The 27,869-nt window shown below is 40.4% G+C and overlaps 1 protein-coding gene across 1 annotated transcript in view; it reads left to right on the top strand.

Annotated features, from left to right (window-relative positions):
• dlgap2a (discs, large (Drosophila) homolog-associated protein 2a) overlaps positions 1-27,869 on the top strand; it is a 190,954-nt gene that overhangs the window by 101,183 nt on the left and 61,902 nt on the right. Inside the window, exon 4 of the mRNA XM_042500654.1 lies at positions 24,601-25,748. Within this exon, the coding sequence (XP_042356588.1) occupies positions 24,601-25,748 (1,148 nt within the window). The remainder of the gene's footprint in view (positions 1-24,600; positions 25,749-27,869) is intronic.

Below are 27,869 nucleotides of genomic sequence, written 5' to 3'. Positions count from 1 at the left end.
GAATACATCTGCAAATATTTATATCGTTATCATCCATGAGCATCATGTTCTGGGGCAGAAGACGGTCAATGAAATGAGGAGTGATAGTTTTGAATTCATTGCTGTCGCTAACTTCGCTGAAGCTTGTGGTTTTATTGGAGTCTCGGGGTGATAACAAGATCAACTGACCATCAGCATGCAAACAGTCTCATTACTCGGAAACCTCCAGGGGCTGTGGTATAAATTGGCTGGGGGAGGTGTCATCACTTTGCTCCTGGTGCAGACATCATTCAGCTCCTATTTCATAGTGGTTAAATAGTGGTTAACAGTCTACGTGATCATTTGGATAGGTATAGATATACATCTGGATAAAATCTTCCATATTTGAGGATGTTATACAATCACTTAAAAAAATTCCAAAAACCATCAAACTATTCATGGTGGGATAGTAAGCAAACAATGGCAAGTTCACCCCCATTGCCACATCCCCATTTATTATGAACAGCACTACCGCATCCTCATACAATGATACATACACATACAATTTTTCATATGATATCTGACAGTAATATGCATACAGTGGTTCATGTGATATCTAACAAATTAGCACCCATACCTGTTAGATTAATTTTAGCGAAAGAATTATGGTTGCACTCATCACATTATGTATTTAACATAGAGTTAAGTAGGTTGGGTTTAGGAAGGTAAATAGGTTAGATTTTGGAAAAGAAAAACAGTTGGTTTTCATCACGTTTCATACTTAAAATTAAGTTATATAATGTTACATAGTGACATACTTTGAAATAACTCTAATCTCTTAATAAAAGTTCACTTGGTTCATGCAGGACACAAACACTGGTTTCCAGGAAAGTCCTGTGTTTGTCTGACCCATCCATCAACGCATCGTATGTCCTTTTATGGACTTTATATTACTTCCTTCTCCACTCCCTTCAGTGCATTTGTCACATGATCACAGCCTTCACGATTACTTGGGTTACATAACAATTACTGGCTCATGATAATGGGAGTTACATACACATTTTGGTGCATTACTTTTTGTAGGTATATACAAACAGTGCAGGACAACAACCTGAACAAACACAAACCTTGACACACACAAACATACTTGACTGTGGGTGTCAAAGGTTGGGGAAATTTTTGTGGATCAACAGACCAACCAACACAGCAAACTGGTGGTGAGCTGGTGGTTGCAGCTAACAAGTAATCTGATGCTTTCAAGGCAAAGTTGAGGTTTGCAAGATGTATTCAGAGAGAACAATGTGTACAGTTGTACAAGATTAATAAGCCTTTTGGCAGAAATGAAAAGAAAGAAAGAGAAGTGATGTTTTAAATTTTAAAAAGCCAATTTTGCTCTCAAGTTTACCATCAGGATGGCTGGAGATATTTGTGTATTTGTTCCAAAAAATGCTGTGATTTTGCTTTTTTTTTTCACAAGTGGCAAAACTTCTTTGTTTTCTGACCATGACAGAAAAGGTTTGAGAACTATTGCTTCAAAGAATCCCTGTGGTTTGCTGATTGGTTTGGTTCAGTGGCTTTTCAGTGAATGTTTTCCACAATTTAAATCTAATAGCACTAAATGAGCTTGTGAGTTGTTTGGCTTCCTAAAACCACACATTTGATCAGCTAGCTGAAGTTGAAGTTTGACTGAGGGAAAAGTTCAGGCATTGCATAGTTTGATCAATTTGTCAGTGTTGAGAACTGATATGAAGGCATTGTTAGAGTGGAAAAAGAACAAAATGATGGTGATACAGGTTTTACAGAAAGCAGTTTTTAAGAAACTTTATTTATTTTAGTTTGTTTAACTGATTGTGTTTTTTGTTGGTACAGTTTGTGTATTTAGTGGAATACATACATATTGTTTGCCATTTGTATTGGTTAACATCAATTGACATTGTCACACATCAGTAAGTACATATTTAACACCTTAAAAGTACCTGCTTTGAGGTGCAGTCCATTATATTGATGCAGTGCTAATAAACGTAATAACGTATTCACATAGAGTACTTGTTCAAGCATTACGACCAATCTGAAAACATTTATTTTAAACTGTTAAACTGGAGCACAGGGTCACAATTCAGTGTCAACTGCAGTGACCATTAACATTTACATTCAGGTAGAAAGTGCCACAGTGGGGCACCAGTCCCTCATGATAATTATACCTAGTATGCTACCTCTCTGCCTATCGCTCTCACCTTTTCCTATTCTTTCACTTTCTCTTACTTTGTCTCTGTCATTTCCCTCATTCTCACAGTTTTTAAAATCATTACTGCATTATGTAACTCAAAATGGACATTTGGAATTATTTTAACTGTAAATATCTTGTCACTGGCAGCTTAATCAAGATCTAGAAAACAGTACATCTGCTGACTTCTTCAACAGGCTATACTGAGGCTGGTAAAATGTATCATTTTAATTCAGTATGTAACTTCTGTATTTTTTAACGTGAACCTTAAATTTTTGTGTCAAATGGGAGCAACATTTTTTTTAATTGGTCTAATATTGAGGAAAAGGTTGTAGCCAGCAGCTGTAAAACAGGCTGCAATGTATATTCTTAGAGCATATTCACACCTTTGATTTATGCACACCAAAAGTGTTTGTTTTTTCCACTGGCAAGCTCACATTGTTATAAGTGTCTGGCAACATTATGTAAAGGATTCCTACAAAGATAGATCGGTCTTGTTTAACCACACGTTGCTATGCCAAACCCACCAGACACCATTAAAATTAAGGGTCATTTTATAATTCTAAAATTTACCGAAAAAAAAAAGTCATACTCAAAAGCACTTCTAGGTTCACCTTTCCATTTCTTCAATCATCAACTCTAATTGGGTTGAAACAAACCCTTAATTTATCTAGTTATATGTGAAAGTATGTTGTCTCTATAGACATTTAAATAACCTTTTACTTAAATGGAGTCTGACTGTTTTGGCGATAGTGATTTACGGGCTGTTTCTGGTTAAACAAAAACTCCCTAACAAAAAGATCTTTCTCTGTTGGGATCCTTTCCATAACATTTTTAGACACTAAGAATAGCATCTGAGCCAGTCAGTGGAAAAAATAAGCAGTTTTAGTGGATGTAAACTGAGCGTGCACAAATGCCCCGAGTGGTTACATTGTAGCCTGTTAAACAGTTGCAAAGTGCAGCCCTCGCATTCAATACTGGACCAATTTCAAAACTTGTTGTCCCCATTACTCACTTAGACACAAAAACATGGGGAATAAGGGTCCAGGTTGAAAAATACTTTAAGTACAGACTGTGCTTCTCTCTCTTTCACTTCAGTGTGCCCTGCCTTTGTCCTTTTCTTAATATGAGTGTGTCCACTGCCTCACACTGCTGTGGTCATCAGTGCCGAGGTCTTCTCCCTCCGGGGACTGCTTCATTCAGAGCTGCTTATTTAAAACCCAAACCTGGCCTGTGGGAGCCTCTCGCTATCTTTCACCTTCACCACCTCTTTCTCCCTGTTCTCCTTCTTCTTTAAACACACACACTCGGGGGCAAAGGTGGGAATTTCTCTCCAGTTTGTTCCACCCAGTCAGGCATGAACTCTCCAGATTTTTTTCAGCAACAAGAGCCAATTACTGTAATAAGACTCGTTAAATTCCCTTGCTGAGCCAACACCGTCATCATTTCACATCATGCTTCTGCCTCTCTTTAGTCAGCCCTGGCCTTTATGATCAAGGGTCTCATGTGCATGAAGCCCCAAAGAAATTAATCATCGCTCTCCAACATGATGGCACCTGAGAGATGCTAGTGATTACAGAGCACCTAAAACTCTCTGTATTTAAGCCCAGCATTGGTTTTTGATTAGAATCAGTTTATTGCTGCACTTTTATTCATGAAGTCTCCGCAGATGCATCGCTTGGCTGCCCAAGCGTTAGGCAGGGCCAAAGATATCGGATGATGCTTGGCTTGCTAGTGAATCGCGAGCACACTGTTGCTATGTATAGTCTCAGAGCACTCAGAAGAATGGATCGGGAGAGCATAAGACTGATGGCTACCGTCAGGCTGCAGCATGGGGTGAATCATGAACACTCCTATTTTCACCCATCTGAATTTCCCACATAATGTTCCACCTCTTGAGCATTTCTTGCTGGATCAGTTGTCTCTTTTTCACCAGCCTTTTGTATTTTTGCAGAACTCTGCAAAAGGGTCGATTCTTTTTCTCGTTTTAACCGAATTGACGCCATTGACATTTTGACATTGCGCTGGCAGAGCAGCTCATAAAACAAGGAGGGCTATAGCTGGGTGACATAGTGCTCATCAGTTTATTGTGGTGCATTGTTTACAACTTGATAAGCTCAAACAGCTTGAGGTCACAGAAAAGCACAATCCCTTTACGTAACAGGGAGACTCAGTCCCCTGTGCCCTATGACAGACTTTAAGTCTTTCAGCGACACTGAATCACCATGACGTGGGAGATAATGAATACAACACACAGCCTACAGTAGAAATGGGCCTTTTTTTTTTCTTTTTTTTTTTTTACTGGATTTGAGGATGTGCTGCATTCACTGCCAAACACTACCTCTCACTTTGTGTTTTTCCTCTCTAGTTCTCGGGCTTGCACCAAAATCACATTATCATGCTCTGCAGCCTCTTCATTTAGCCAGATATTTGGCTCAGTAGTACTGGGAACAGGCATTGGATTCTCGAAAGCATGTCATCCAGCAGGAAATAAGGTTGCTTTTTTTTCCCTTCTCTTTTCTACCCTGCTTTTCCTAATGACAGTAGGCAAACCTCACAGCTCATAAAAACCCATAATGTCACCCCTAATGTACCAAACACAATGTTTTTAATAATGATGTGTTTGGGTACATGCACATCCTCTGTGTAGGAACTCTGGGATACTTCAGTGACCACTCTATCTGCAGCTCTATTAGCTATTAACCTCGGTGCAACTCAGGTGAACACAAAATGAGTTGAGAAAGTCAGACAGATTTCCCACAGGCACTGGAATTCATTGCCTCCAGTCGGCCAAGACTCGGTGGCAACGTATGCTCCGAGGACCAAAAGCTTAGCAAGGAAAATTGAATGATGCTGAGAAAACAACATTGCCATTATCACTGTGACAAAACTGTATCCTGCAGTATTAAACCTTACATAATAATTCAGGCCAATAACAGACTGCAGTCTCTAATTTTCTTTTCATTATGGCGCTTTGTGTCTGATGAGCTGTCTTGCCAGCTTTTCAAACTTCTAAGACACACTATTTTTTTAATTTACTTATTTTTTACATCATTAAAAATTTGCCCCTCATAAATACATGGAGCACTTCCAACACAAATCTGCTGCTCATTCCCATTCACGACAGACACGCCTGCGTGCCTCCGAGGTGCAGCCCTGGAGCTCAAGACACACTTTTTATTGCTAAAAATAAACACATCTCATTCTTCCCCCAATCCTGGTTTTCAAGAGGAAACACGCATCCAACAAAGGGAAAGAGGAAAAATGCTCGCAGCATGAAACTGCTGGAGGGGACTGTCATTATTTTCAGCAACAATTATGACAGTTATGTGACTTTTGGGCGGCCCCCTACCCTACCTTTCTCTCCCCATCAGGGAACATTTGAATCCTCGGTAAGTTAAGCTGATTTGCTCACAAATGATTTCTCTTCCCACACAAGGAGAAGTGTTTGTTTAGAAAATGATTTATTGGTGATGCCGCTCAGAGATTCCTCCAGTAAGTACCGGTGGAGTGTTGGTTTTCAGGCCTGAGCCTCCGCTGATGATGTGAATCACGTCAAAAGTGTCGCAGTTGCAGTGATTGCTTCAAATTTGGTTTCTTTGTCTGGGGAATTCACTCTGCAGGTCTGAAAAGAAGAATGAGTGCAGCTTTTTGTTGTCACCGACTGTGTTCAATCACAGCACCTCCTGTGGCAAGCTAACCTCGGGACATAATAGCCGGCCCTTTTGGTCGGGTCTGTGTGTGATAACCGGCATCAGTCTGACGTGGCAATAATCCAAGATCAGAGGGGTTAATAGTGTGTACTGTGTCCTCACCCTAAAGGCCCTCACTTCCTTAAAGGGTCCACGTAACAACTCAATGCCGGGGTCCGATGTGGCCCTCAGGAAACATTAATTCCTCACCCAGCCTCAGTGGAGGTCACTTTGGGTTAATCTTCGAGGCAGGAAGCTGGGCTTTGGAGCTGTGGATGATGGATGCATGCCATGGTCCTCCATCAGATGTGTTTTACTAAAGCATAATACACCCTGTTGCTTACTTGCACATTCGTCACATTACTTGTGGTCAGGAGGTCTTGGATTAAGCATTGAGAATCACATGAAGGTAAAATGAATCCTGCTTTGCATGTCAGCTCAAAATGATTCAGACAGTAGTAAAATTCTTATATATGCCCATTTTGTAGCAGCAGGGTCACCTGAGTTCACCTGAAGTGCCCACAAGATACTTAATTTGGGTTCACTCAAACACTCCACACCGTGACAGGCAGCCCTACTTAACGTTCATTCTGAAAACCAAACAATCCATCACTGTCGGCTGTAAAGGCACCTCTGCACAGGTAATGTAACCTGTGGTATTTGCTTCTAGCACACAGAAGACCTCTCTAAACTTGTAAAATCTCCCCCACACTTCCACTTATTAGCATCTGAGGTGCAACAGCCAGTAGACAACTGAGCACTTTTTTTTTACAAACATTGATGTCTAGAGTGTGACCTTCTGTCTGAATACAGAAGAGCTCTTTCACTTTTTATATTTCTGTCTTTTTTTGATTCAGAGAGGTTGATTCATGTGCTTTTAGGTGTGGGATGACACAAGCTGCGCAAGCATTTTGAGGTCCCTAACATACTTGAAAAGTCACCAAACTTTGCACATGCATGAGAACTGGTATAAATTTATATATTTTATAGGTCTCATGTTTGGGTATATTAAAAAAAATTGCTTAGTAGCGCCTCTCAAAAAATTTCAAAGAACAGGCCCCTGGGCCACGTTTATCATAGGTGTGTGAAAATTGGAAGGCACGTGTATCATCCCAGGAATTTTTTAAAAAGTCAATGGGAAAGATGTCTTAAACCCAAAAGGAGGTGAATTATTTCAAATTTTGTTGTCATTTTCAGGGCATTTTTTGCAATTTCCAGCCATTATACAAATTCCTCCTACAGATTTTATCAGATTGTCTTCAAATTTGGTAAATAGCATCTACAGATGTGGGTGATGTTAAATTGCAAAACTTTTACATTTTCATTGAACGGCATGGATGTGGCAAGGCCTCAAATTTACATGTTTTGCCAGGAAAGAGGAAGTTCGTTATAACTCTACTGTGCATGATCCAATCTGCCCCAAACTTAACATGTTTGATAAGAGTCCCACCCTGAAGATATGTATAATTTAAGCGTTCTACTGGAAACAGAAAAGGTCATGTTTTACACTTTGACTTTTGACTCCTGGCATGTTGAATAGATTGACCTCAAAATTAGGGAAAAAAGCTTTAACTTTTCATCGAGTGCCATCATCGGGTCAAAATGTCTGACTGTTTGTTTGATTTGCTTTACAACTAAATACCTGCAAAACTAATGGTATTCTCATCCGCCTCCATTTTATTTTGTCCAGCCTGGTTTGCAAATGTTAGCATGGTAACGCTGTTAGCTAAGATGGTTAAAATGGTGAGATTATATCTGCTAAACATCAGCATGTTAGCACTGTCATTGTGAAAGCGAATTGGCAACACTGCACTAATATTGTGGTTACTGCTGATATCGAGATGGCATTGGTTTCCCACCAGTTTCCCCAGATAAACACTGTTAGCTCTGTCCGTACTGGTGCCCATATTAACATTCTTGGCCCTGTTGGTGGCTCAGCCAACTTCACGTTGAGAGTCATGTGTAGACAACTTCTGAATCATAGCTACACCTGAATATCAAATAGAGCTGCTTTAAACAATTAGTCGATGATCAAAAATGTTGTAGATTAATTCTATTCACCCCTATTATAAAAATTCATAGCACAGTTTGTGTGTATTGTGCAGGAAAAGGAGGTGGTTGTTGCGCTAGGACCTTTTCTAATCATTAAATCAAAGAGCTTGTAGCCTATGTGTTTCACATTTGTTATAGAACTATTCTGTAAGTAAGCTGAGAATATTTTCCACTGCAACATTGATTTTATGAGTTTCAGCTCCTACTGAATAGTTTTTGCAAATAAGGAGATGAGGTACAACATAAATGCAAGTGTGCCAGCTGGTCACATACCACTTTACTGATGATCCATTACTAATTACACAATTGTGGAGACAAAGGAGTTCAGAGCTCCCTCTCAGGCTAAAAAAAAAAAAAAAAAACTTTTTATAATTCAAAATACAATGTTATTGAGTGGAGAATCAAGAGAAGTAGGAGCAGTTGAAGTCAAGGCATACTGACCTTTGCTATTGATTCAATCCACACTAATGTGGTGACCCAAAAGTATCTCTTCAAGCTGATAGGAAAGCTCATAAAAACTTTCATTAGTCCCAGTACCATTTCACTTTATATGCTCATATACTGCAGCTCTGTGGACCTTGTCTGCTCCTTTCCCCCAGTAAATGTAATGGAGCCACAGACAGTGTTTACAAATGCATCCCTCCATTCCTCCTAATCTGTTTGTGATCAAGTTTCGCACTGAGCAGCCCGATAGGACTTAGTGAGTGATGCTCCACGCTCCGTGAGAGTACACAACATTAATAACTCAAGGTAATGAGTTATTATCTATTGCCTTTATCAGATTGACAGAACCCTTGGCATTAGCTGAGAATGCTGAACGAGGAGACCAGCATCAATTAAATCACCCACCTCTCATTGTTCACGTTCAGGAGGCATTAAAGTATGACAAGTGAAACATAATTAGGTATTAAATCGTATTAAATTGACCATCGAGTGAAACAGATTCACAGCATGTTTTATATATTCCTGGTTAATTCATGCAAAACAGCATTAATCCATCATAAGCATGCCTTGCCGCATGCTTCGCCTTGTCTCGCCTTGTCATATGTTAATTCTCCGCACCTATGCTCCATGTCTGCTTTTTATGAACACGAAATGATGTGAGACTTCACAGCACTCATTTACAGTGGGATCACACACTCTCACAAAGACTTCACCGAGCGCAACAGTTTGTTGATTTTGAATCACACCTGCAAATATTGAACACTTTGTAATTCGTGTTTTCCCAGTCTTGTGTAATCTCTATGAGGAGGAACAGGATTTTTAAAAAAGAGCTACATTACCCACGCTGTATTGTTCTCCGTTCAATCAGGATCCTCAAAGGTCATGGCGAAGTGATTGTTGTGCAGTGTGCGTACACATCGCATGCAGAATTTTTTCAAAGCTCAGGCCTCAAGGACAAGCATTAGAGGCCAATCATGAGGCAGCGTAATGCAACGATGCGGTTCTTAACCCTCGGGGGCTTGCCTTGTTGGATGTAGAGATGGGAGTGGGAGGGATATTACAGGTACTTTAATTTATTTTAATCAAGGGGCAGACCACCCAGATGTTGTAGAATCCATACCAATAAGTACGGAAAAATCTACATGTATGGCATGTTTTTAAAAAATAATGGGAACAAGCCAAACCGTCATCAATAATCTAATAACAAGCGAGGTAAATGTCAGAGGGGACCAGGGCCAAACTAGATTGGTTTTCTTTGCTTATGACACAGAATGCACACCTGCTGATTGTTCTGTCTCTTCTTGATTTGAATTTCAATGGTTGACATGGACATTTAAAATGAACAGCTGATGTGAAACAGTGATGTTGTGTTCAGAGTTGCATCTGTTTTATACATCTTAGTCTCTTATTAACACATATACAAGTTAGTAAAAACAATAATCTGAACTTTTATTTTGCCACATTCCACCTGGTGACAGCTCCAAAATCTTCTGCAGGACTTAAGCCCCTTGTAAATTTAGAAATTTAGCAAATTGTATTAATGTGTTTCAAAAACACAGGGGAAGGGAACAAGCTACTTGAGGTCTACATGTACATTATAAATATATATATATATATATATATATATCACCTCAGTCAGAACATGCTAGAGCACTGATTTGTATGCTGGAGTAGAGTGTACACAGAGAGAATTAGAGTAAAAGAAAATGAACTACAATACAAAAGAAAAGAGAAACTTGCCCAGAATGCTGAATATGCTAGGTCCAGTTTTGCATGATCTGTGGATTTGGAGGTAAATGTTCTCCTCGATCTTTTCTCCAAACATCTCTGACTCCTAGGGAATGAATTTGACCCCATCCCAGTCTAAGTTGTGTTGTTGGTACTGGAAGCCATTCACCAGAGGCAATCCTTGAATGGTAACAAGGGTTATGATCCAAAATATGGCCAAAAGGTTCAGGAATTGCAAAGTTGGTGAACTTTTCTGTTTTGTGTGTGTGTTCCCCTAAGCCAAGAATGAGCCTCTGTGTAGATCTTTGAGTGGAAAGTTGAGTTGATATTGACATTTAAGTTTATAGTATTTGTGTCATTTAATTTAAACACACCATGGACAAGTGGCAATGCACCAGGTTAGTGTTAAATACATCCACATAAACAACAGTGACTACACCCTGTGATTAACAGCATGTCCAGGCTGCAAATAACATCAGAGATCATTTCAGGTGGTGGCTAGTGGCTGCAAACGCTGTAAGACCATCACATCTCCCCATGCTCTGTATATGTGGCCCCAGGCAAAGACAAACACTCTGGTCCTGGCTGTGATGGGCTCGAGCTTTTGTTTCTAAGCAACCTCCAGCTGAAAGCTTGGAGGAAATAAACGAGCAGAGTAGTTGTGGTGTCTTGATGGGGTGGGTGGAGGGAGGGATGGACGTCTGCAGTGGCAGCGGTTTCACTTGCTTTGAAATAATTATGTCGGGGATTGCTTGTAAATGTTGAACGTTAGCTGAATTTTGACTTGTTTAACTTCTTAGCTGTGATGTAAGTCCAAATATTGGCAAACTTCTTCATCAGCAGCTCCTAAATTTTACTTTTGAAGTCTATTATACACCTAAAGGCATATTTTTACAGTAGAACTAACCAAGTCCATGTCGAATGTGGGATTTGCATGGTTGCCTGTATGTTATTTATCATATTACTGTATATTTACATTTAAAGCAGCAAACAGTAGTCATATTTGACCTTTAAGTCATCCTCATTTACAACACTAAGTGAGAATTCATAACAAAACTTTGAACTGTACACAGTCGGACCCCCCGAGGAATAACAATGAAAAGTGTGTGAAGTAGTGACATCACCTGAAAATAGGACACGTTTGGCCTGTCACCAATCAATCTCAGCACATGCTGTCGATATGTTCTCTCTGTTTCTTTGGTTGCGTTTCTGTTGCACACCTCAGCATTCAACACCAGGTGACAGCTGCCTTGAATCCAGTCCAGCCTGCTGTTCTCAAAGACTACATCCAGGTTTTCCACATCTCCTTTTATCCCATTACAGCAACTTGTGTTGGATCTGGGTGGGAAACTAAATCAGCCCTCTCACTCCATTGGATTATTACTAGAATCTTGTGGTTTGAGTGACTGTCTGGGGAAGCAAATGAAAGCCAGGCTGCACCCTTAAGGGTGGTTCTGCACAGATGTTGACAGTGACGGCGTCTTGAGTGTGCGTGTCTGATCTACATTACTCTTTTTACTCAGACGTGTAAAAGCGTCACATGACATGTACTGTGTTGTACTTGTTGCTTTGTTGCAGTGTCCTTACCTAAGTATCACTTATAGCCTTTATATCTGATTTAGCACTGGAGGATTTTAAGACATTTTACTAGGAAATAAGTTAATCAGGTTGTCAAAATGCAAAAAGTAAGACAGCTTAGGGTTCTGTGACCTTTCATACTGAAATCTTTCTTATTCTTACAAAGGTCATTTTTGGTCTGTTACTGACTGGTGTTCTTATCATTACTTTGGATCATTTTGGGCATCAGATTGTACTTTAAGGAGCAGCTTGATCAGCTGAAAGCAGTCAAATAAGCTTTTCAAGTGCCATACATGGTTACAAAATTATTTTTTATGTAAAGCTGAATCAACAATGAATCAGCAACAATTCTGGTAACTGATTTTAGTCATTTTATGAAAAACAAAACAAAAAAACAAAAAATTTACTCATTCCATCATGTAAAATTGTAATAGTTTCTGGGTATGTATGATAGTAAACCGAATATCTTTGGGCTCTGGATTGTTCGTCAGTAAAAACTGCAATATGTTATCTTGGGTTCTTGGAAGTTGTGAAGGATTTTTTTCTGCAATTTTAAAGACTAAAAATAATGTATTAAGACAGAAAGACCTTAAAGAAAAGAAAAATCCATGCTGTGATTTAATATTAAAAAACTTATAACATTTGGATTGGATGGCAAGCACTTCTGTTTTGAAATCTGCTGAGAAACCCTCCTTTTGTCAATATACCTATCAAAGCCATCCAGCCTCTGAATGCCCAGCGTCTTCAGTTTGTTGCTGTAAAGTTTTATGAGGCTCTGGTTATCCAGGAGGTTCCCATAGGTCATTTATTACAGTGACAGCAGTTTGGACAAGGCTAACAACATCACACATGAATAAAATTGGAGTCACTGAATCCATAAGAGTCTCTGCTTTCTATTCATACCTAATTTGTGCATTCCATGCTGTTTGTCTAATATAATAACACAATAGGCAAAAACATGTATACTGCATGCAAAACAATGCACTTTGTGTTTTTGCTCCAAATTGCATGTTTAACATTAATAAAGAAAACAATCTGTGGACTTATTGACAGTAAATAACTGATAGTTGCAACCATGTCTTAAGTTTAAGGCAACATTTAGCATCATCAGTTGGATGTCATGTAGCAATAATAGAACATACTATACAGTTACTTCAGGGATAATAGTGGCAACTGTTTGCAGAACATCGCTCAACAAGTTTATCAGTACAACTCCATGGAGTGGTTCTATCTGCTGTTTGGCTGCTGCAGCTTTGGATGGTAAATAGTTTTTGTATGATGCATTTAGAGTGCACTCAGGCCACTGTCAATAGCACCTCTTTCATTGCACTGCTGTGAAATTAGGCCGGTAAAACACTAGGATGGGCACTTACACTAATTACATTTGACTGTCAGATGCGTCCAGGTTCACCTTCAGTCCCCGGAGCGACATGCAACCTTCTGCCATCCAAATCAGCACGTGGTGTTTGTGGGTGTCTGTGCGGTGTGCACACAGCGTGAGTGTGTCGTGAACGTTTTTTGTGGTTCGGTATTTGAGTAATTGAATCCTTCCAGTCAGTGCATGTGATTCTTATGGTAATTAAAACTTTGCATAGCACTCTCTCAGCACTAATTGTTTTCCACCCTCAACTGTTGTCAGTGCACTTAATTTTTTCTGATCAGATTTTGTCCAGATTAACATCACAGCAAATCATTTAACGCGCTGATTGACTTTGGGCCTCTAATGTTCCGGCTGACTTTGGAGAACAAAGGCGAATGAGAGACAAGGATCTGAACTGGACTGTCGGTATCACTTCCATCTCCAAAAAGTCATTATGGCTGGCCCCCACCCCTCCGCTCTCAGGGCCGCCGTGGTCTGCAGAGAGGAAAATTACATTAGAGGGGAAAGGATTTCAATTGTCTTCTTCAGGCTGAGGAGTGTGGATGCCTGCAGGGCCCAGGGGACCTGTAGGGTTTTTAAAATCAGTTCCATGATGGGATTGTCTCTGGGGACTGAGGGCTGGAGTGGACCTTCTTGTCTGCTGTGTCCTGATACAGTGATGAACCTGCTGCTGACTTGAGTATTAAGGGCATAGTTTGCATTTTTTGAAGTGGGGTTGTTTGAGGTACTTATCCATAGACAGTATTTTACATACAGTATTAGATGACAGTTTGCACGCCTGCAGTTTGGAGATGCAGGCTGAGGTCTGACATGGAAGCTAAATAAATTGCTGTGGATGGAGGTCAGCAATAAAATGTGTTTTCACAACTTAAACAGAAGTCCGACCTTAAAAAAAAAAAAAAAAAAATTACTGCTTCCTACAACAGGAAAAATGAGGCTGTTGTATAGCTCACTTCAAAGCCAGACTTCAGTGAGGTTTAAATTCTTTTGAAAGGCGTCTGAGAACAGCGCAAAAAAAGTGATTTTGCATCAGCTTTCAAAGTTTTAACATTGCTGAACACAGGAGCATGTGGTTTATGGCTGCCACAATCAGTTATTTTGTTTGCCTTATTGTGTGACTTTGGTATTATAAGGGCTAGTCCATATTCACCAAAATCACACTTTAACACAAACCAGTGCAGGCAGCAGTAGACCAACAGCTCAGCAAGCTAAAATTACTGTTTTTGTCATTGGAGTCTGATGGCTCTGACGAAGGCATACTTTTGGAAAAGAGGCCGTTAAGAAACCAGTAGGGCTGCCCCTTGAAAGCTTGAGATTCAAATCATCAGTTTGACACCCCTCAGTCAGCTAAGATTGCTTCAAGTTGAACAGTCATTTATTTATTTTGTTGGTGTTTTTGTGGGTTTTTTTGCTAGTCAGTGTGCTGTGCAGTGTACAGTCTGGAGGCGTCTGTATTTTGCTGTGTTGCAGTGCTTTTACACTATTCTTGTGATCTGTTGTTAGCATCATTAGCTTGTTAACTATGTTAAATGATTGCTGCTGTCGTGCTTAGCCCTGTTTAAAACTTTAAAATTTTATATGGAAAAATAAATCACGGAATATATGTTTTGAATTACTGAAACTGATTTGACTGCCATAATTCTGAGACCAGTACAGCCATAATAAATGGTTTTGTAATGGAAAGGTACAGTAAAAAAATACTCTAAACTGTATGTATATACAGTTTTTATATACAGATTTTAGTAAACTACCTAGCTTCTACGTCAGACTGGGGGGCGTGCCAACTGACATCTACCGCATGTAATACACCGTCTATGGATAAGTACCCCGTAAAACCCCACTTCAAAAAATCCTAACTATCCCTTTAAAAGCGTGACATTCCTAAGGGGCTGCCTTTGACATGTGTGTTTATTGTTCTTACGTCACCCCTGCAAATAATAACAGTGTGACAATATCAAATTATCTCTCATTTTGTCCTGAACTCCTCGGTGGCTGCAGAGACAGCAAAGGATGGGAACTTCAGAGCGTGTTGCTACGGCAACCAGGAACAGTTCTGAGGCTTCCTCTAACAAGTTGCCTGGGAATGCAGTCCTGGCTGTTACATAAGATGTGTCTTACTCTCTTTCTCTCTCACACACACACACTCACAGGGCTTTTCCTGTGGCAAAATTTCACATTCAGCATGATTTATTCATAGCTGGATAGCTGCTGCGCTGGATTTATGATTCCACCATGTAAATGCAAGCCCATGCAATCTACCACACTTGGCAAGAGTTTGCGCGGGGGGCATTGTTGGAGTCCAAGTCAATTTCTGTGGTTGTTGTAAATGAAATGGGGGCCTTGAAAAGATTTAGATTGAGGAGATTGTTGCTTGAATAAGAAACGATACAAAGATAGCAAGACAATTTGGCGTCATTGCTACTGTTGTGATGTTGTGTGAGATGGATTTGCCTCAGTTGAATATGAGACAGGCTTTACATTTTCAGTGTGATGGTTAATAATGCAGCCTTTTGTGTTTAATTCCAAAACACAAAGGAGGAACCAGAAAGTTAGGAGGCACAAAAGCTTCAAGTATTGTCATTGTAGGAGGAACAAGGAACGCTGATCCTGACACTTTGTTAAATTTCTTTCTGCCACCTATCATTCCGTCCCCCACTTTGACTGGCAGAGAGAGTGGGGGAGCTGAGGAGGAGCGCTGAGCGCAGCACAGATAACACACTTCATCATTAGCGGGCTCACGATAAGTATTCAGACGTTCAGCGCCTTCTCCTTATCTGGCCACCATAATCTCTCTGCTGCTAAATACTATGGCCGTCTTCAGCTCGCCACTCCGTTGGTGAAATTGGGTGTTAGTGAAGAGAAATTGCCATTTTGCGTTTGTTGGGACAGCCTGTCAATAGTTTAATCATTTTTTGAAGAGATTAGTGTCGAGGCTGATAGACTTGTGTACAGAGCTCTTTAAGGGGGTTTACAGGAATCTACATATCTGCTGCTGTAGTTCCTGTATCAGTTTACAGTCCCCTGTACCTGTTAGCGCCCCAGATTCTCCCAGAAGCATACAGCCACACACAAACTGTCTCAATCGTTATTGTTGTTTACAGATGCTCGGTCGACAATACCCACTTACCTCCGCTAGCTTCTCCTTGCTCTAATCTATCCCTCTGTGCTGTCAGGCAAGCCTCCACCCTGCTGGGAGAAAGATAGTGGGGTGTGGGCTTTGATTGCTGGAGAGAGTGGGGGCGGTGGAGAGGGTTCTTTCTCGCTGCCATCTGTCACATCCAGACAGCACTCTCAGGTGTGTAAGCATAGCCACATGCAGCTTGGTGCAACAGGAGCCGCCAGAGGCTACATTGGCTACATTGGCTGCACTGAAACAAGCCAGACATGCACGTCTTTTAAGCATGTGCATCATTGCACTTTGAGGTTCATTTTTTTTGTGTGTGATTTTTAAGTCATTTCCTTCTGGGAATATCTCGCTTTTCCTGTTCAAACCGGATTTTTTACCAAATTAAATTTGACCTTAATAATCAACCATAAAATAGTGTTTAGGGCTGCACCTATTGTAATAATTTTATTTTTTCTTGATTAGTCTTATGTTTATTTTATCAATAAGTCAGCCTATGTTCTTAATATATATATATATATATATATATATATATATATATATATATATATATATATATATATTGTGAATAATTTAGCAGTTTTCATTTAGTTTGTTAGACTAAAGTAAACAGGATGGTGCTGTCTGCTGCTGTACAACACACTCTGTCCATAGATGCTCGCTTCAGATAAGAAATGTTGTTATATTTTTAACAATTCCTGTTGTTTGAAGTTGAAAAGAAAACACATTGACAACCATCCAGAAAACTTTATGACAGTCTAAACTGAGAATATTACTTAATGTGGCAGTCACATAGAGGGTTAATCTGTTGCATGCACCTATAATAGCTCATTGTTTCATAGTGTAAAGCTCTTTGTAACTTCTGACGCACTCGCTGATCCACCTGTACAGTGGCACTCTGCATTGTGATTTGGGGTGGTGGACTGCCACTTACTGAACAGCCTGCAAAGTTTTTAGTAACATATTTTGCATTGATCACCATTACTTTAAAAACAAACATTTTTGACATAGCTGGGCATCTTCTTAAAGAAAACTTATTGTGGTACGGTGGTAGCATTAATGAAGTTCAGAGAGGGTATCTTTATTATATTAGATATGGTTGTTTTTAGCATGGAAATACACACACAAGCACAAAAAGGCTAGAAAATCTGTTTTCTGCAGGTATTTTCCCAGGAAATGGTTGAAGATTTTGGGCACAGTTCCCAGTAAATTAAATAATAAAGGGTCTCAATTCCTGATATGCAACCCCAGTGCATCTTCTTAGACATACACACACTCTGGAAGAGCATATGATAGTGACATCATGCAATGGGACATTCAGGCTACATTTAGACAGCAGACAAATCGGATTTGTTTCTCAAATCAGATATTCAAGACAGACTGTCTGCACTGTTGCATTCACAAGTGATCAGATCACATCCCTAGCCTATTTTCATGAGTGCCCGTGGACCATGGGCCGTTGCTCTCTATGTTGTCCTTCATAGCACTTCGCTAGTAGCAGAAGCATCCTGCTCAGCACTTCTGTTACTGTGGATTTTACTTGTGTATTGACTTGCAAATGCCTCAAAAAACACTTTGATATCCGATTTGTCAAAGCATCAGGACTAAAACGCATCTGTGAAAATCCAATTGGATCATATGTCAAACGGCCTCCAAATGTGGTTTGGATCCGATTTACAGAAATTGCATTTCATGTTTTTCTTTGCTGTCCACACTTTATAAAAATTAATCTGGATACAATCTGGGAAAGTTAAAAAACGGATTTGGGCTGGCAGCCTGACAAAGGTTTTAGTCAGATGTTTCCAAAATAAAAGCAACGTTAACTGCAGTCACTGTAACAGAGTATTTTTTGGCACTGATAAATGCAAATAAACATTTTGTGTTGTGATTTGACATTGTTATAAAACAGGTAACACAATTCATCATAGACTCTAAAGCAGCACGTCTCTTGGTATGTCACAGAGGCCAGTGTTGGTTTGTTCTTTTCTGATAGTGTGAATCACAGTTATGGTATAAATTTCGTCACACTGGTTTCACTCTACATCACCCCAGCATGAATTTCCAGGTCGATTTAAAGCCAGTTGTAAGAGCAGGTCCTCCCCCATCGTGTAACTGCATGAGCATGCAGTTACACGATGCATGTGACACATGCCGTGCTGACTCAGCACACAATATCATAACAGACTCCTTCTTTTCCTTCTCATGTCTCAGCATCAGGCATCAGTCATAGCAGCAAATATGAAATGAACAGTTTTTTTTTGTTGGGCATCACACTCGGCCAGAGACAGATGGTCTATGAGGAAAAATATCAGTGACAAATGATTGGCTCCAAATTGCTGTGGCGGTTTGAACAGCTCAGTTAGTTTAGCGTTGCATTAGCAATTAAAATGCTGTGAGTTCATTTTCTGCTCACACTTGAAATGTGTGCCCGAATCGTCCTGTGCTGTCACCAGGATGGACAAGTGAGCGGGATAACTGCCAAAGCCGTAAGCCGGGGCCTTATTTTGATCCAAACTGCTATGGTGGATATCATGAGGCTTGCAAAGCTGACAGATTTACTGCTTTGCCTCTTTGTCCATTGCCTTTTTCTCCAATCTAATAGCTGAGACCATTGCTGATGTGCCCCGAGGGCTGAGGACACAATTCAATTCTCCTTCCTTTGATTTTCTAAAGAAAGGCCAGAATTCTAGGGAGACTGCATTTAACCTTTGGGAGATGGATAAGAAAGCTGCTCCATCGATTTGTTTTGCTCGGAAAATAAGGGGTGTGACTCTTCTCTGGTCAGTTAGAAGACATGCTGCTGGAAAAGCAAGAAAAGGCTGGTTTTGGCAACATGTAAACCATTTTAGTTACTGCTATTAATATATTAAAATGATTTGGGAAGTTATTTTGAACATGTAAAAAAGAGAAATGATCAAACAAACAAGTGGACAGACAAAAAAAGTATGAAAAGTATAAAGCAAAAGAAATAGTCAAACACCTAATGACCTGGTTTATATATTCGAAAAGGAGAGAGAAGACATACAAACTTATTTAATCACACCCCTTCTTCATAAGTCTTTGATTTATAATTAACCAGCCTTACTGATCTAAATGTATACTTTAATTACTTTTCCTAAACTTGTTAATTACTGATATAATACCCTTATCAAAGATAAAAATTAATTATTTACAGATTTATATCAATCAAAAATACAAATACATTACGTAAAAATACGAAGTCATTAGTTACATATTTATCTTGATCATATTGACCAGTTGTCTTTTTGTATATAAGTTATTTATCATATAATAAACAATACATATGTTGTATACTACTTACATACATGCATTGCAAACTACACATATATCTTACATAATATACAATGCATACTTGCAACATAATGCCCAAAACTTATACAACATACAATATCTGATAATGCGTATAAAATACAATAAATAATATCCAAGGTTTTTCCTCAGCTTTGACATTTGTTACACATAGTGGCAAATTTCTCACCGAATTTCAAAGCATGCAGGTTTGAAATGAACTTGACAAAAGTTGATTGGATTGGTTTGCATCTTTTTTTAAATTTTACAAGTGTACAGATTCTCTACAGGCAGCAAAAATACAACCAAATGAAAGCACTGAAGTATTTTGGGGTGTTTGATGACAGATAACTCAGACATGACAGATTCTCTGACTGATGCAAAACATGAAAAGGCTGCCATCACAAGTCTCTCATGTGTTGCCTCAACATCGGGACTCTCCCTCACAGTCGCCTTTATCTTAATCCTCTATTAAATAGTGCCGCGGCTAGCCGCCATGCTAACCACTGCCAAGTCTGAAGGTCGCATGCCTTTGATCTCTCAGTCTAGTCCAGCGCTTTATTATCTTTTAACTTTGTTTTCAACTCCAGTTAAGGTCTGAGCCAGTGGAAGAGTGGGAGCTGTCAGTGATACTCAGTGCAGATATAATGCTATTTAAATGCTAATGTGTTAAGAGGAGCAAAACGACCTTTACTCACACTCTGCACGCGGGCGGAGCGGCAGCACAAAACAGAAGCCCTCAATAAATGAGCCTCTTCCTCTGAATTTTCCTTCCACTCATGTCAGATATACACGGTGTGTTTATCACTGTCGAGTCCAGAGGGCTTTGACAACATCGCAGAGCTGGATGTTGGTTCAGGTGTTAAGTCAGACATGATTACGATGATGATGACGGTCGGCCAGTGGCCAATGTCGGGCCGTCGCTGAGCTTCTGTCGCCCTAGTTTTTGGTGTGCATCCCGCACCGTTGGCCCTCATCGGCCCTTGTCTGCATTTTTCCGGCCAATTCAGCATGCTGAATCAGTGTTGGAAATGGCGGTCTGTGAATGACATTGATAGATCTGACTGGCAGTTCAGCTCAGCGCACCACAAGAGAAATCGAAGTGTAGGAAGTAAACAAACAGAGTCAAGATGGTGGGCTTTTTTAAAAATAATTTTCTAAATCTATTCATTTGTGGAACATTTCTTACCAAGTTGCTTGTTGCCCTTTTTTTGTTCTTATGTTTTTGAAATAAATTGCACCAATTTGCTCTGGGTTCAAAGGTTTGAATACTTGTACAGCATCTGAAAGCTGCACAAGAAAAGTATTGTCGCTCCAGGTTTCAAAGGGTTAAACATGATAAGCTAATTTATTTTTTGAGGAATATCTGCCTTATGATGAAAGGACTTCTTGTCTTTGCAGTTAAAAACATCTGTGTTTCTGGTGAATTGTCTTAGAATGGAGATATTCTTATTCATCCTCATCTCCATAATCATTGTTATTGTTGCCCCCTCAACATTTAAAAGCATGATAGCCTGACATTCAAAGATAATACTGTCTCACTGCTGTATATTCTGCTGAAATTTAATCGCCATTCAGTTTCTATATTCACCCTCCATCCTTGCAGTCCATCTAAGCGGTTGGCACTCTTGCCAGGAAGCCGATAATGTGATGGCAGGTGCTGGTATCAGTGTAAAAACAACAAGCCCTCTCCCTGTCCACAGATGTCACAGATACTTGTCTCCCTGTTTGCAGAGCACTTGCCAGAAGGATGCACACTCACTGAAAGAGAGAGCTGCTTTCCCTCAAGTCGCCTCGCGTAAATATTAAATAACCTTTGCAAAATTTTCTAGGACTCGCTTCATGAGTCGTGCGTCTCCTTTCTTTTCCTCTCCTTTAGCGAAACTTTAATTCTGTATCAGCAGAGGAAGAGGTGGGAATGAGGAGAAAGAGATACGGAGGGTGAATGAGTCTGTCATCTGTCGTATAATCCCAGGAAATGCCATAACTCTGCCGGTGGATAATTTATTCAGTGTAGCTCCCCGAGATACCTCAAGGAATAGTCAGCCGTCAGAAAAAGGCCTAGGAGTAAGACAGTGACATAACTTCAAAGAGAAATGTAGCATCACATAAATCAATAATGCACCGTTATCCTTGTGCTGCAGATACAAGCAGGCAGTGACTGACTCGGGCTAACCAGCTTCACCTGATTTAGCCTGTTGAACTCCGTAGTAATGGTTTTAATTGGCATCTTCAGCTCTGCGATGTGCAGCCCCTCTTCTCCTCCTACTCCTCCTTTTTTTTCCTTCTTCATACGAGTTTAGCGTAGCCTGGATTAATTTTACATCAGGCCGCCAAGTTAGAACGTCCTCATGCAAGTCTGGTAAACAACTAGAATTTATTTTCGTCTCGACAGATGGAGGACGGCGGCAACAGAAGAGCGAGGCTGCACCTCAGGGGTTGAAATCTTAGACCTCATTAAAAATAAGTTTGAATAGAATAAATTTGATACTGTTTGAAAGATTAAAAGGAACAGCCACTCTTAGTCACAGTTCACTAACAACACAGTATCCTTGTGATTTTTGTTGGGTTTTCGGATATGTGAATATGAGTCTTTGTTAGAGCTATTTATATTTTTAAAAAAAAAGGTAAATCCCCAACATCCCCAGTGATAAACATCTTAAGGGTGATAGGACCTCTAGGATTTTTCTTACAAAGAAGCACTGTCTGGTGTGTAACTCATGTGCGTGAAGCCGCATTCGAATGTAGAAGCATCTAATAAATAAAAGCTGTTTTAAATTTATTACTAAATGATTGCTGTTTAGTCTCATAACAATATAGAGTGTGCTATAATATAAATTTGTAACTAGTCATTAGGCTTGTGTGAGTAATGTAAAAATAGCAAATTGGTTTGACACCCCCCCCCCCCCCCCCCCCCAAAAAAAAAAAAAGGCACTGTGCAACTGGCAAGGAATGTCCCACAAAATATAAGAAATTGGTAAAAGGTGACAATAAAAATAATATAATACATATAAAATAAAAGAAATAAAGATTATAAGAAAATTATTAGAAAATTGCCCCCCCCCCCCCCCCCAAAAAAAAATCTCCACGTAACAATACTTCTAAATTATTATAAGTAGTAGTAGTGGTATTTTCAGGGTATTTTCTTGTTTGTTTTGAATTTTAATTTATTTACTTTTCTTCGCTGACTAATTTTCTATCTTTAATTATTTCCTTGCTCGTTTTGGGTCGTTTCTTGTTACGTTCCTCATTGCCTTATGTTTTTTAAGGGTTAATTTTTTGGGTATTTAATTTATAGGATTACATGAATATTTATGTCCTGCTTATTTCTTCCATAAAGACTGTACTAAAGAAATATTACATATAAACATCAATACTGTGAGGGATTTGGTGGCATGTCTTTGCTTCTTTTTTTTTTTTTTCATTTCATAGTTTTGTCCAAAAGCTGACATCTTTCACATTTTACAAATTGTCCATTGTCCATCAGCAAAAGGAAATTGAAATTAAGAGCCCTGGGAGTGACTGGTTATTCCTGGTCAGGTTAATTAAAATGACCTACTTAATTTTTCTCATTTCACATTTTATGGCACAAGGTCAAAAGGGGAACTTCACCAATTTTACACATCAACGTCTGTTCAGAGTATTATTTCATACGTGCAAAAAGTTGTATGAAGCCTTTTGTGTCTCCTTAGAGAGCTGCACAAAGTCTGATTAATTTCCTCGAGTGATGTCAGCTGAGGCAGCGTTTATTGGGACTCAAGACTACAAGTTAAATCAGAGGGTGTGAAGTCAGACAGAAATAAGCAGCCTGATCCTCGTCTCCAGCTTTAGGCTAGAGGTTCAAGGCTGCATTACAATAACATTACTACAATTATAAGACAAACTGATGCAGCAGAACAAGACAAATAAATATATTTTTTTAATCCACTCTTCTTTTTTTGTCAAAACCTGGTGCTCACAATACCTAACAGAAATTGAATGTTTTATGAGACGTACCATTGGCAGGCAAGCAAGCTTAGATATAGTTATTCTATGTTTGTTTGTTTGTTTGTTTGTTTCACAAGACAGTATGCAGATAACTTAAGCTGTACAGATTTTCATGGAGACACAGGTAATGAGGAAAAGACAAAACCAGTCGGCAGACAAAATAAACATTTTACAAAATAAACATAGCAGGAAAAGCTTATTAATATGTTTCTGCATTTTTTACATCATAATAACGTTGCACCTATTAGCTACTTTAAACCTCATAAACTTAAAAAAGTATCCATATGAAAGACTTTTAGATTGTTTTAGAAATCTGTTCCGCACTTTAATTCTTAAACTTTGTTGGAGATGATCAGAGTTGTTGTTTAGAGAGTCATTCATGACATATAGCATGCTTACTGCTCCGTGTGGAATTTTAACCCCCCTCATCCTGATGTGATTCAAAGGGAGGACATTGTAATTACATTGACTGCAGACGATGGTGAGGCATGAAGATAAAGTAAACCTATCCTCTGATTAAGTTTAATACATTGGAATAGAGTGCTTGGACGTCTGCCCTTGGTGACCGATCACATCGAATTGGGTTTTAATCTAAGACTACACGGCCAACAGAAATAAAAGGAGGGAGAATGCATCTGCTGGTGATCGTCTCCCAAGGACGCCTCTCAGGCCGTACGCCTCACAGCGCTCTCCTCGGGCTTTGACGGATGACACCAGCACCGTAGAGTGATAGGCTATTATTTCACTTTGCATTGGATAAATGGCAGTGTGGGCACCTGTCGCCTGCCTTTCTTTTTCTTACTTTCTTTTTTTTTTCCCTCGAGCAGTATGCCATTACAGACCTGAATGGAAGGGAAAAAATAGGACGGCTGAGATTTCGTTGATTTTACTTTCACATTTCGGACTGGCTACTTTTTGAGTTTTTTCCTGTCCTTTGTAGTTGAAGCGGATGTGGAGAGAGAATGGTAGATAATGACCAACCTCTTCGAGTACTTGTCATTTGGTAGTAGCGCGCCCCCCCCACCCCCTCCATCATTAAGTATGATATGCATTTCTTTTTCTGGGAAAGTGCTTTTTCTTACCCAGGGTGTGATTTAATGTTCTATCTTTCTCTCTCTTTCAGACCAGCAGTATTCATGGTCGCCCTCGCAGTACTTCGATGAGGACAGCTACTCCCCTCCACCCAGGAACATGAAGGGTCTCTCTGGCGGCCGCCCGGCCCAGCTCCAGCTCACCTCTCCCACCTCAGCCCACACCTGCGGCCTGGCTGACTGTGACCATTCCCTGGACCACCACCTCCACCATGGCAACTCACGGCCCCCCTCCTACCTCCTCAGCCCCACAGAGAGCTGCCCCCTTGAAGGTCACCATCGCTGTTCCCCACGGAGCTCGATCCACTCCGAGTGCATGGTGATACCGGTGTCCATGTCAGCCACTGATCACTCCATCTCAAGTAGCACTTTCCCCCGCATGCACTATGGCAGTGCTTCGCGGGACAGCGGTGGCAACACTTCCGGCGGCAGGGACTCCCGAGACGACGGTGGCTCATCCTCGCATGGTGGTAGCGGTAAAATGAACCGAATCCCAGCAAACCTCCTGGACCAATTTGAGAAGCAGATGCCGCTGCACCGGGACGGCTTCCACACACTGCAATACCAACGCACCTCCACAACAACCACAACCACAGAGCAGCGCAATGAAAGCCCCGGGCGAATACGCCACTTAGTCCACTCAGTACAGAAGCTATTCACAAAGTCGCATTCTCTAGAGGGTTCCTCCAAGATGAACGGCACCAAAAGTGACTCACACCGGGACAGCTCGCACCACCACCATCACCACCACCAAGGCCACCACAAACACAGCAAACGCAGCAAGAGCAAGGAGCGTAAATCTGACAGCAGTGGCAAGCAACGCTCGGGAGGTTGGTGGAGTTCAGATGACAACCTGGATAGTGACAGCACGTACAGGACACCCAGCGTCATGTCGCGGCATCCTGTGGACCACATCAGCCACTGCTACCCTGACTCGATGCACAGCCACCTGGCTGGAGACCTGTCACTAAAGACCTCCAAGAGTAACAACGACGTAAAGTGCTCGGCCTGCGAGAGCATAAGCATGGCACCGGAGGGAAAGTTCATGAAGAGGAGCTCCTGGTCCACGCTAACAGTTAGCCAAGCCAAGGAGGCCTACAGGAAGTCCTCACTCAACCTGGAGAAGCCCATGACGCCCACCGACCTCAAGCCCAACCTCAGGCCCTGCCACTATCTACAGGTGAGTCTGTCTTATTTTGCTATGTGTCAGTAGCTTGAATCGATTAGTGGACAGGCCAACAGGGTCCCAATGTGTCCCCTGGCCCCCTCACTTGCAAAATTTCAGTCAAATAAAAATGTACTGACCAGGAAGAGATTTAAAATGACCACAAAGAGACACAAAATAGTCCCAGTGAGACGCAAAATAAAAGGATGAAACAAACTCCTCAAAGACACACAAAACCATCACAAGGAGATTCAAAATGACCACAGAGGGACACCAAAAGACCCCAAAGAGATGCAAAAGATAAGATAAGATAACCCTTTATTTATCCACTGAGGGAAAATTCAAGAACTGCAAAAAGACATAAATGAACCACAAAAATGTGCAAAACAACCACAATGAGACACAAAATGACTGAAAGACTCAAAATTATCCCAAAGAGACACAAAACAACCACAATGAGACTCAAAATGACCATGAGGGGATGCAGAGGAACTGCAAAGCGACACAAATTAACTTCAAAAAGGTGCTAAACAATCACAAAGAGACACAAAACAACAACGAAAAAACACAAAACAACCGTTATGAGACACAAAACAACTAAATAAGACAAAAAATGACCACAAATAGATGCAAACCCACTAAAAAATCTTTGTGTCTTGCTCTTATTTAAGAAAAGTGGTGGGTTCCCTTTGCATATCTATGCCCAGGGGCCCATTGTCTCATAATCCGCCCATGGTCAGCAGGAAGTACCTGTGTGTTCTCAAGTTTTACAGTTAAACATTACATCTGCCTGATTCACTGATATATACAAAATAAAAAATGTAAGCATGTAAAGAAGCGTACACATTACTTGATGATGGTGCTTGATTTTCAGAAATTCACAGACTGATAAACAGATTTAGTTTATTTAAATGCACGGATGTGTGGATGGTTAGATGATGGGTGTTTGGAGGGTTTCTTGAGAGGGAAAGATGGTAATTTGATAGCAGCAAGCAATTGAAGAGACGATAAAAACATTCATTTTATCTCTCAGTCACTACAGTGATTGAGCGTCCATTCACCGTGATGTAAAATTCATAAGAACCCAAGGCACTGCAGCACAGAGAAAAACATTGGTCCCAAAACTTAAGCCTGCATTGTACAACACAAAGCAATCTTTTTTCCACAGGCATCGACGGCGAATAGACAAGGGAGAATAGTTGCTCATCTCAGCTGGATCCCCGATTGATCCAAAAGACAGTGTTTTGTTCCTGGCCGCCCTGGATATTACAATGTGAACCTGTCCTATGGCTCAGCATGTGGCTGGCAGCAGAAGGGACTAGCACAGTGGGACAAATCAATTAGCTCCATAAATGATCTGTGCTGGAGGGGAAGAGTCTGCAATGTGAGAATAAAAGACCGGAGATCAATGATGATTTTTTTTTTTTTTTTTTTTACAGTGTCATTGCTTCAATTTTGCGTAGGATTCGGGCCTGACAAAAGGTTAGCATTTAGCTCGGGCCCATGATTGGCTCTACGGGAGACCCCATAGCACCGAGGGGATCAATTCATAGTGAGTCAGCACTTCACTCACAAGTGTCTCACAGGTTTTATATGCATGCTGGAGGCTATATGAAAGAGAAAAATGAAAAGAAAGCATGCTTATAAATCCCAAATTGCAAAAGCAGGGGAAAATAGATTATTTAACAACGCTGCTCGATATACAACAATGCAATATCTGATAGCATCATGTAAGTACCGCCTGCAGCCAAAATAAAGTGAGCACTTCAGCACATTGGGGAGAGAAGACTAGGAGACTCGGAGCTCTGAGCAAAAAGTGTGTTGTATGGATTAGAGGCTGTTGTAAACGGGAAGCCAATACATTACTCAAATCAGCCAATGGAGCCAAAGAAGCCACTCAATCTAAGCTTACGTCAACAGAAAATGTTTTAGAGGACTAATTTTGACTAGGGTATTTTTAAATATAACTGATGATCATTTTGAACTGGACAGGCAGTGCACTCATCCACTCAAATTTTTTACAATCCCACTAAGTGCAGTAATCTCTCAATGAGAGAGTCGCAGCAGTGTTTAGTGCCCCCACCCCACCACCGCCCCTTCCTTACTTCCATTTGGTCATTCAGCTGAGGTAGTGTC

The sequence above is a fragment of the Plectropomus leopardus genome, chromosome 14 (genome assembly GCF_008729295.1).
Source record: "Plectropomus leopardus isolate mb chromosome 14, YSFRI_Pleo_2.0, whole genome shotgun sequence".
NCBI classification, from domain to species: domain Eukaryota; kingdom Metazoa; phylum Chordata; class Actinopteri; order Perciformes; family Serranidae; genus Plectropomus; species Plectropomus leopardus.
This window is presented reverse-complemented; position numbering and strand designations above follow the sequence as displayed.